The sequence below is a fragment of the Engraulis encrasicolus genome, chromosome 16 (genome assembly GCF_034702125.1).
Source record: "Engraulis encrasicolus isolate BLACKSEA-1 chromosome 16, IST_EnEncr_1.0, whole genome shotgun sequence".
NCBI classification, from domain to species: domain Eukaryota; kingdom Metazoa; phylum Chordata; class Actinopteri; order Clupeiformes; family Engraulidae; genus Engraulis; species Engraulis encrasicolus.
This window is the reverse complement of record NC_085872.1, coordinates 7066472-7076989: the sequence shown is the minus strand read 5'-3', so window position 1 is coordinate 7076989 and position 10518 is coordinate 7066472. Positions and strand designations below refer to the sequence as shown.

The 10518-nt window shown below is 42.4% G+C and overlaps 1 protein-coding gene across 5 annotated transcripts; it reads right to left on the bottom strand.

The window, feature by feature from the left end:
* Positions 1–346: 346 nt before the first annotated feature.
* Positions 347–10135, bottom strand: LOC134465070 (heterogeneous nuclear ribonucleoprotein C). Of its 5 annotated transcripts, none has more exons than XM_063218493.1 (9): positions 9991–10135; positions 5617–5867; positions 4629–4897; positions 4215–4287; positions 4022–4072; positions 3055–3221; positions 2111–2224; positions 1787–1926; positions 347–1051 (listed from the first exon to the last, which is right to left on the bottom strand). In XM_063218493.1, exons 2-9 carry the CDS (start codon positions 5619–5621, stop codon positions 944–946), a joined length of 927 nt encoding a protein of 308 aa, XP_063074563.1. In that variant the 5' UTR covers positions 5622–5867; positions 9991–10135; the 3' UTR covers positions 347–943. The 5 variants fall into 5 exon arrangements, with proteins under 5 accessions (XP_063074563.1, XP_063074566.1, XP_063074567.1 ...); XM_063218496.1 differs by having other exon boundaries at positions 4022–4069; XM_063218497.1 differs by having other exon boundaries at positions 4629–4873.
* Between the last annotated feature and the right edge of the window lie 383 nt (positions 10136–10518).

The window sequence follows — 10518 nt, the reverse complement described above, 5'->3', positions numbered from 1 at the left end:
GCCATCTACAGCACCAAGGGAGCTCTTGGTTTTAGGAGACCTGCTGGTTCTAGGAGGTTCTAGGAACTCTTGGTTCTAGGAGACCTGCTGTTAGGACACCTTTGGAGGCTTTAGGTTGAGAATAAACCTTGGCACTGTAGGTGGCAGTAGAACACATCTTATGCACGCTGTCACCAAATGCCACAGAAAGAGGAGGGGACAACGCCCCCCTTAGGAGACTTGAGCACATTGCTGGTGTACTCCCCCTGTAGCAGCTCCTATAACTGTTGGAATATTCATTTAATGCATTACAAAGAAAAAAACACTAAGCAAATTCAGGACGCAGAAAGGAAAAAACACAGGAACAGTATTTTAAGATCTAAGATTTATTTAACTCTCTTTTACAGAGATAATATAAAAAGACACAAATTCAGGAACTAAAAACGACACACCACTTGTTTAAAACACAAACGATACAAAGATAAAAGCATTTCTTTCACAATGTTCACAAAGGAGATGCCACATCTGCTTCACACACACATTTTTACACATCATATTTGCAACGCATCCTGACGACACTTAGAGCTTTGAGATTTCCTGGGAACACAACCACTTTCTTTTACCAATGCTGGTCATAAACCGAATAACACATTCTCACACATGTTCTCCCGCTTACACACACGCACACACACACAGGCAGAGCGAGTCCTAACCGCAGATTACAGCGGAGAGAAATGCCAGGACATAAGAACAAATGGAATGGCAAGACAAGATTCATTCCAAGGACTTCAAGTGAACTTGAACAGTGTGTGTGTATGTGTGTGTGTTTAAATGTGCCTTTCTGTGAGTGAGACCGAGAGAACATGCATGTGTACTATATTAGTGTTAATTGATAAAATGCCAATCAAATGACACCACTTGAATGTGTGAAAACCTAGTGTATGGATGAGTTACTTCTTGATCTTTAGGAATCATCTCCGTTGACGCTGTCCCCATCGTCTTCCCCCTCCTCCTGCTCTCCCTCCTCCCCTTCTTCCTCTTCCTCCTCATTCTCTCTTCCTTGGCTCTTCACCTATGAATGAACAAAAACAGACGATGGAATTATTAGACAACGCAAAACGCAGAAGAGCAGGCTACCCATACTGTGTACTTGTCAATCTCACATGCACCTACATAGCACATGCGTAAATAAATGCAGTCCACACTTAATTTTATTTTAGGGATTTAGATAAGAGCATCAGCTAAGTGTAATGTAATGTAATGTTAATCTTTATAGACCCACTCAGAGTCGACGTGCTCATGAATGCGTGCGCATCGTGGACTCAAACACGCCAGAGATATTGTAAGGATATTACGAGAGACTCCACTTTTCTGGGTGGTACTGCACTCTAGGGGGAGTGCAGACTCCATTCAGAAAGAACGGGCGGCTGCACTCAGAGCCGTATCTCGACAGCGGCCACTATAACTGCAGCCATGAGTGAAATTGGGAGTGGTGATTCTGTATGTAATACTGGGTGACAGTGTAGACACTAAAGAGAGAAAAACTGCCGTTCTGAAGTGTGTACGTTGATAAAAAGAGAGATTCCGAAAAGTACACTTGTTATGCTATTTTGAGAGGGAAGAGGCTGTTCCAGAAGCATAGGAGATGTTTGTTGTTACAAGACATTAAACTACTGACTGGACTGATGACATCGCCAGGAATACCCGTGTCCTTGGTGCCCACTGCATATCTGAGGCACGCAGCCAAATTACGTCATAGCGGTTTACAAACTCTAAAGGGGTCTAGGGAAGGCGGCCGGCCACTTACTTCTTCTTCTTCCTCCTCCAGCAGGTCGCCCTCCTCCTCAGAGTCGTTGAGTTCCTGGGGCTCGCGTTCACGCTCCTTCTTGTTGCTGGAGTGCTGCAGCGCCGATGGCTCACCAGCCTCTGTCTTCACACTCTTACCGTCTACACCACACCCAGAGAGAAGGGGTGGAGTGAGAGAGAGAGAGAGATACAGAAAGAGACATCCTTTTAGACGTCATCCAACTGGAGCACATTTAAAAAAAGAGGCAACAGCCTTAATGTGACTACCCTACAAAAATAAAGTAGATTTTTTCTATTTTAATCCTGAAAACGGGGTGTCCTGTACCTGACTTTTTGCTGTGGTCCTTCTCCATACGGTCCAGACTCTCCAGTAGGTAGTCCACCTTGTGTTTGATCTGTGTCAGCTCCTTCTTGATGGTCTGCAGGTCATCTGCCTTCACTGTCATAAAACAACAAGGAGCAGGGGACGTTCAGGGGGGTATTCCAAGAACATGTTTAAAGCGACCCTTGACATTGCACCCCATTCCCTAGTAACTCAGAGTCTTTTAGACATGATGATACTTTTTTTAAATATTCTAAGCAGTCCTTGTAATTCCAGAGGTCACCGGTGCAAGTAAACCTAGTTACCAATTCATGCCAAACTTAATAACATTAAAAAGGGACACTGTGCAGGAAATGGTCCAAAAAAAAGGTACTGCAACTATGCTGCTCATTGAAACTGGGCTGCCTATTGCCTAATTTTATATTTACATGAAAGTTTACTAAGTAATAAACAAATATTTCTAGTATGGTCCAGTCATTTTTGCAGCTAAAAATGGCTATTTTTGGAAATTCAAAATGGCGGACCATGGAGAAGATCCTCCTTTTCATGTATGAAAAGTGCAATTTTCCAGTCATAATGAATACTTAGAATTTGATGCTGGTGGTAAGTATTCATGAAAAAGGTAACATTAGTGAATGGGCAGCATGAATTCTGGAAATAAACACCTAAAAATCTCACAGTGTCCCTTTAAAATTCCATCGGGAGCCGGATAAGACAGCCTCAAGGGACGTCAACAGCCCCCGAGACAGATTCGCTAACCCTGTCGTTTTGTCAGTGACTATAGCAACGTCCCAGTGGCGGGACAGTGCGAGAAGCTGCTCGTGGAGACCCAGGGCCTGGGTCAGTTCCTAACCCTACTCCACCTCAACCCAAACCCATCATTTCAAACCCTCTCCCAATAAAATGCCTTCCAAAATAAATAAAATAATGGAGAGGAGAATACTAACTGGTGCGTGAGGATGTCCTTTGGCTGCTTTTGGACGAGGAAGAGAAGCTGGATTTGGTGCGTCGGCTGCCACCGCTGCTGATGCTGACGCGTGGCCGCTTGGAGGGAATGACGGCCCGAGGGATGGGTGGCGGCGGCGGAGGCACTCGGGACGGGTACGAGTACACCCTACGAGCACAAGAGCAAACCAATCAGGAAAGCAGAAACTTTTGGATGTGTACTACTGATGACATTCATCCTCATACAGCAGGCGTGGGGAACCTCTGTCTCGAGGGCCGTTTGCGGCCCTTGAGGTCATTTTATCCAGCCCCCCGATATGATTTTAAGCTTATGCAGCTTCATATGAAATATTTTGTAAATGAATATTAGAAATTACATTTGCAATACAATTAAGTTATATTCAGGGGTCCTAGAGAAGGTGGGGACTGTTTTAAAAGGTAGCTGCCTTAAATATAGGCCTAAAGTGCAGGGGGAAATCCTGTTTTGTGTTCATAATACGGCCCTCGGAGGACTTTTACGGCCCTTGTAGGAATTTGAAGTGGCCCCTCGAATGAAAAAGGTTCCCCACCCCTAGCATACAGGATCAATTTCATTTGACAAAATTTGAACATTGCGATGTTAATTGGACCTTTTCAAATCTGTTTTCCATGCTAAGGGCCAATAAGAAAATATACAAAGCAATATACTAAGCATTTCACCACAGGACCCTTTTGCCCAGCTGAAATCTAACGGGTGAACTGTATGTAACCAATTATTCAAAGTAGTAGTCATATACAAAAATCTCACACACTGTTCATTACACTTACACTCCATTACAAACTACTCACGTTTCGGCTGCAGGCGGACGACCGAAACATTGTGAGCAATTAAAATGCAAGCATAATGGACAGTGTGCAGGATTTGTCTACCAACCCTATGCATAGTTTTTATTTCAAAGTTTTATGCAAAGTGTGTTGAACAACTCTTACCTATCATAATAATCTCTCTGGAAATCATAGTCCAGGTCGAATGTTGAGCTGCTGCATGTAGGAAAAAAAAGAGAACAGACAAAAAGACCAAACATTTTTTTTTTTTTTTAAGACAAAATCCTGAAGGCACACAATGAAGAGGGCATACATTGACTGGTGAAAAAATAAAGTGTGGGCACATTTTTTGTCTCACCTGTACATGTCTCCTGCAGAGCGTTTTGTAGTCTTCGTCCTGTGCGGTTTGGGCTCTCCTGCCAAGTTAATATCTATGGGAACGTTGCAAAGCCCCCCCACACACACAAAAACACACAATTAGCCTGGCGAGCAAGACCTCCGTTCAAAGCCTGACACAAAATTGAATGTCTCCTCACCCAACCACTGTAACTGTAATGTGCTAAAGCATGGCACGCAATTCATGAGAAATTGCCTTTTGTCTACCAACAGCAACCTGTCTATACATGGAAACTTAAAAACCGTTACAGAAATCATAACCCCAGTATTGCATTTTTAATTCTGTTACATGCCTGGCAATCTACTTTTAAGGACCACAATGAAACCCTCTCAACACTAATTGTACCCTGCACTGCACTGCCACCCTCTCCCTTACCGAGCACCTGCCCCACCACCATGCGGCCGTCTTCACTGGCCACTGCGTTCCGGGCGTTCCTCTCATTGGCGTATTGCACGAAGGCATAGCCCTTGTGCACCGAGCAGCCCACGATTTTGCCATACTTGCTGAAGATGGCCTCAACGTCGGCCTTGGTCACCAGCATGGTGTTGAGGTTGCCAATGAAGACCCGTGAGTTGAGCGAGCGCGGGTCCGTCTTATTGGTCACGTTGCTGGCCATCAGACTGGGGATGGAAGAAGGCGATCGGCTAGACGGATGGGTAAGGGGGTGGGGGTGGATGGGGAGTGGGGAAGGACAAGGAGGGAATGCAAGCCAATTTGTTAGTGAGCGGTAGAGGATACATAACCCACCCCTACCCGCCATCTACCCACCCTGGAAACCTAGTAAGGTAGGATTCATGAGGCTGAGGGAGTGGGAGTCGGGGAGTCATAAAGTAAAGGGATTTTCCAGTAGGCAGAGAGGGGAGCTGGAGAGATCTGGGAGGATGCCCACCTTGCATTCTCTGACCAAAGTCCGAAATTATCTTCAATTAAAACACATGGATAACATGATAAAATGAGAACTCTTTAGCCTCTAAGGCCATGTCTTGGTCTGATGCTCGTTGTATCAGGCTTGCTTTGCGACACCTGACCAGGTAGGAAAATGATTCTTGAGTTAAAGTACCCCACTACTATTATGCAGTTAGGAAAAGAGACAACTGGCCAGGTGCGTCCATTTCTCTACACTCACCTCAACCAAGTTGCTAAACTGCTACTAAAGAGTTTGGTCACTGCCTTAATCAATGGATAGAGGGTATCAGGGGGAGACAGGGGATTTTTGCTGTTGTGTGTATGGATGGGTTGGTGGGGGGGGTTGCAATTACTTAAAGTGTACGCATAGCTAGAGTGCTCTAAAAAGCACAACAGGGTTGTCAAGAAGGAAAATAAGATTTTGACAGAACTTCGGGGTTTAATAACCATCACTCACTCCATAGTGCCTGTGTGCTGGGAGGTCGTCTGTCCTGCCTGTAAGTTCTTTGTCACTGTGGATGGGAGCAGTGTATGCAGGCAGGGTCTTGGGGGGGAGAGAGCGCTCTGCCCAAACTACTACTCCTGGTAGGACCTTCTCAGAGAGCAGCGCTTGGCCCCACGTATTACACTGAGGTGACAGAAAAGACACCTCAATACAACTACATGGGGTTAAGTGACTCCGCCAGTTTTCTTCCAAGTGTTCCTCTCCTACCCACATCGACCGCCAGCATTTCACATCCATGTTATCAGCAGAGTGGGGGGGAAAAAACAAAAACAAAAAACAAAAACAAAAGTCACAAACAGATCCATCCACTTCCTTGTAAAGATCTATCTTCTATTCGCCGATATATCTATGTACTGACCAGCTGTTTGATGGGTGGGGAAAAAGGTTCCTATGAAAAAAATATCAAACCAAAAAAAAAGAAAAAAGAAAACAGACAGATGTAGCCCAATTCAGGTCCTTGGCGGTATGTTGAGACATGTGTTGGATATATCTTTTGCAAGAGATTGTATACATTTGCACCTCTCCTCATGTATATAAAAACAGGGAGATAAAAATACCAAAGATCCTACACAAGAAGAAGTGTCCAAAAAAATGGCCATCAGTCAAACCATTACTTAAAAGAGGAGGGTGGAGAGAGGTCTATGTCTTGCCAAAACAGCACATTCTGTGGCCAGACCATGAAACGGTCAGGGGGTCATCCAATTGACTTGCAAGATGTCATGGCAACGCTGTGTCTATGGCTGCAAAAAAACGCAAGGTAATGTTACAAGTAGACATTACAGCGCAACGTCCTATCCTAGGGGCCACCGATGGTCATCCGCAAAAATATCAAAAGAAATTGATTAAAAATTCACAATTGCAAAAAGACAGGCCAAGACCCAGGCCAGTGTTGTGTGTCTCTGGGCCATTTTCAATCTGAAAGGGAAAGCATTGTTAGAATGAAGACAGGAAAACGTTGTGACAAGACAGGGAACACGGAAAACCACTACCCTTATGCTACCGAGAGCTAGGCTATGGATCATTTTCTTTGTGCGTGAGCGCGTGTTTATGGGGGCGGTATACACTTCTTCTCTCTTCATTCACTGACCTATAGATATCAGAAGAAATAAACGTTCACACACTGATAAGACGCTCACATGACTTACTCTGCACTTTGAGGTAACACTTTATAATAAGGGATGCATACAAAGCATTATAAAGACTAAGTAAATAACAAAAACATTTGTTAATGTTTTGTTCACCATTGGTTAATTATTTACTAAGTTTTATTAAATATCTAAATGTTCCATATTTTACAAACCTTTTACTATAGTGTTTTTATTCATATACAAAAAAGATGTTTGATTAAAAAAAATGTTACTATAAAATATTAACATAACATTTCCCACTCATTTACAAAATTTTCTTCTACATTCTGCTTAAGTTAACTAAGTATAATGCTTTTTACACATCAATCATTATCAAGTGTTACCTACTTTGATGAAGGCCTGTGTGTCTAAAAAAAAACCCTTCTCATGCCAATAGCCAATTGCTGCCATGCCAATAGCTGCATCTGTGAGCATTCGTCAGTGTGTGCAGAGTGCAGACCTTTATTATGTCCTTTGTTTATTATTTCTGATTTTCAATTTCATTTATTTAGTCCAGCAGCTGCACTTGCGTGGTGTGACTGAATTCTTCTTCTTCTTTTCAATAGCCATCACCTATATATTCATCCCTAGGTCACAGGGACTAATGCTTGACCAGTGAGAACGACCACAAGTAAATTACCACCCAAAGAGGATATGAATAATAATAACAATAATAAATAACACTTTTATTATGTGCTTTTCAAGACACTGATCTGGATGTTTGAAAAACTCATTCCGCATATTACTTAGACAGTGAAAGACAGCTGTAGGACAATAGGCCGTCATAGTAGAGAAAGACCACTGATAAGAGATCTAGTACATTAGCCAGCAGCACCGGCTTGATAAGGTATATATATATATATATATATAGATGTGACTGACTACCATATACTGTTGCCGTATATAGAGTATGCTAGCTAGAGGGTGCCTAAAAACAACAGCCAAACATTTTGACACAATCTAAAATTGTAGGCATCTTATTGAGAAGTGATATTTATGCATCATTGGTTAGGTAACAAAGCGATTTAACCCAGAACCTGGACTGCTCTTCACGGAATGTTGAAGTTTTCTACAATAACATTAACCATTTGTTATTCACAAATCCTTCAAGATAGCCGTTATTGTAATGGAGCTCTAGGTCGGATGCATCCAACACCTACCACTTCAGTATTAACAGCTTTGACTGGCAATGTGTTCAATAATCATAAATGTGTGAGGAATAACAAAAGGAAGCCTGGCATTATGACATTACTATGGTATTACCACAAGTGCTTTTGCCATGGCGTGAGTTGTTGGACTATAGGGGCATTGTGAGAATTCTTATGCCCCCTTATTCTAATAGCATTAACTTACCTCTATAGAACATTGTGAAATGGTGATTACTGCAAACACTTTGATTAGAATTTCAATTACTATATGGACTAACAATTGTAAGTCATAGTTGGGCATGTTATTAGCACTTGTTCTTGGAAGGACACGAGACCAAAGCTTCTCCTGTAAGGACATCAGACAACGCAAACAAATTTAGGGCCAATCCGTCATGATCACAAAGTCTATATTGCCTATGGCGTAATAAACGTACCGTAAGCAGGTCCTAAATAAACCTGTACAGTGCATTTAATGAGCAGGTCCATGAGTTACCATCAAGGATTGTATTTTGCAGAAATAACATAATTTCCCCATTTACAGGCCTTCATGAATAGGCTAACTTGCAGACTGAAGTTTTGTTTAATCATTTTGATAAGTTGGCCAATGCCATGCTTTACAAGGGTGTAATCTACGATATCCCTCATATTCTCAATCTATATACCCTTTAAGTAGTGGCTTGAATGTAGACTAGACTTGACTTTTATTTGACCCTTAACACAATTGCTGTCCCCTAATGGTCGCCAAATGCCACGCTGGTGGACGTCGTCTCCAAGGGTCTATTTCCTGCTGCCCCATTTAAAGCCAAACCTGCCCAAACACAGCAATACAAAACCAACAGCCATTTTAACTGAATCTCAGTTTTCTCTGCTGAAATGTTGAGTGTTCAACTATAGTTCTAGCAGGCCTACAACGGAGACGGATTGGAATTGAACTAGTTATAGTAGACGCTGGACCTCCTCGGAAATGCGTTCCTTAACAAATTGGTCACTGGGGTGTGGATGTCGGCATTGTGCAAATAAGCACTTAATACAGGGGTGATTACAATGTATGTTTTTGTAGGAAACGCCAAACATAGAGCCTATTCACCGGAGAGTGCATCTGATTGATCGGGCAATTTACAAGGAGCGCGTGCTTTAACAGTCGTGTTAACCAGGCCAGCAGCACAGGGCTGATGAGATCAGAGATGCTACTTCGCCAACAGGTTACACTGTTGCACGCAGGGTTATCAACAGTGTGCCAGCATTGTGTGTACGGTATGTATAATGTGTACCGGTACGTAACCATCGCTTTCCTGAGCTGTTTGGGGGGACTGCAGAAGAGAAGATGCCTCTCCCGCCACAGCAGTTCACGCCTTCTTTTGACCGCGTCACAGTAGTGTTAAAATCAGCTTCCAATTCAATAATTGAACATGGTCCTGTGTATACTGTAAACATGTAAATTTATTGATTTCAATGAAATACTTGTAAAATTGAGTCCATGTTCATGTTACATAATGTCCCTCAAAAAGCCAGAAAAGCTGTTGATGGAAAAACACTTCCCTCACAAAAAAAAGAAAATCTCATTGCTGCAGTCTCACTCAGTCAGGACAAAATCGGCCATGTAGAACAAAACAAGAACGTCAGTTCGGTCCAAGGTATGGTTCCTCAAAAGTAAAACACTACCGACAAAGAACAATACTTTAAAATGGAAAAACACCGCAAATTAAAAGGAGAAAACGTTCTTCAGCTTGCTCTAAAAATTAGCTAGCTCCCGGCTGCACCAACTATGCACACTGTTCAGTCATTCAAGATGCAAAAAAACCTGAGTCCCAGCTCACGAAAAACGTATAAAAATCACACCAACAAAAACAGGCCTGCAAATTTAGAACAGACCAGCGTGCTGTTATTGGATTATATGAATAGCGGCTTGCTCGCGACGACACAGCTAGCTTATAGTAGCTAACGCAGCTAGCTTCACATTCTTTAAAAAAAATAATGCATAAAAAGATCCCAAAGATATTGCCAAGCCAGAAAAACAAAAATGTGTAAAAACCTTGAATAAAAATACTCACCAAAATCTTAAAGTTTAAAATGAATATTTCGGAGGGAGCTACAAAGTAGGGAATAAGTACCAACTCGATTCTTTACATCAACACCATGCGTTTTCCCTTTGTGAAATGGCGCAGGGACAGCACACAAGACAGGGCCTTCAACCCCGCCTCTTCTCTCTAACTCGCCCCCTGGTTGGCCATATCACTTGCTAAGCTAAGGAGAACCGGCATGTGTTTGGCTAAAATGTGCGCTTCATGGGCGTTTTTGACAAAGACCTTGCAGGGGATTGGTCTTCTGATAAGACACTCATGCCGGCTGCTACCAACAAGTGTGTTCTGGTGCAAGAAAGGTGCAGCATAATTGAAGAGTTCAGATGCAAAACCCCCTAACTCCATTTCTGAAGACCTGCACTTCTATATTTTTAGAGAACCCCATTGTTGGTTTGGTTTACATTTATGTACTTGATAATACATATAAATAGTTATATTACATAAATAAAATAAAAAAATATGCAATTTTGATAGCTTTGTATTAAATAAAAATGAATT

What these genes read in the sequence shown, in the direction of transcription:
- LOC134465070 (XM_063218493.1), bottom strand. An exon ending in GGACCACAGCAAAAAGTCAG is followed by an intron (nt 1,927 to 2,110) that starts GTACAGGACACC and finishes GGTGTGGTGTAG; the next exon opens with ACGGTAAGAGTGTGAAGACA. An exon ending in TGGAGGAGGAAGAAGAAGAA is followed by an intron (nt 1,052 to 1,786) that starts GTAAGTGGCCGG and finishes GTTCATTCATAG; the next exon opens with GTGAAGAGCCAAGGAAGAGA.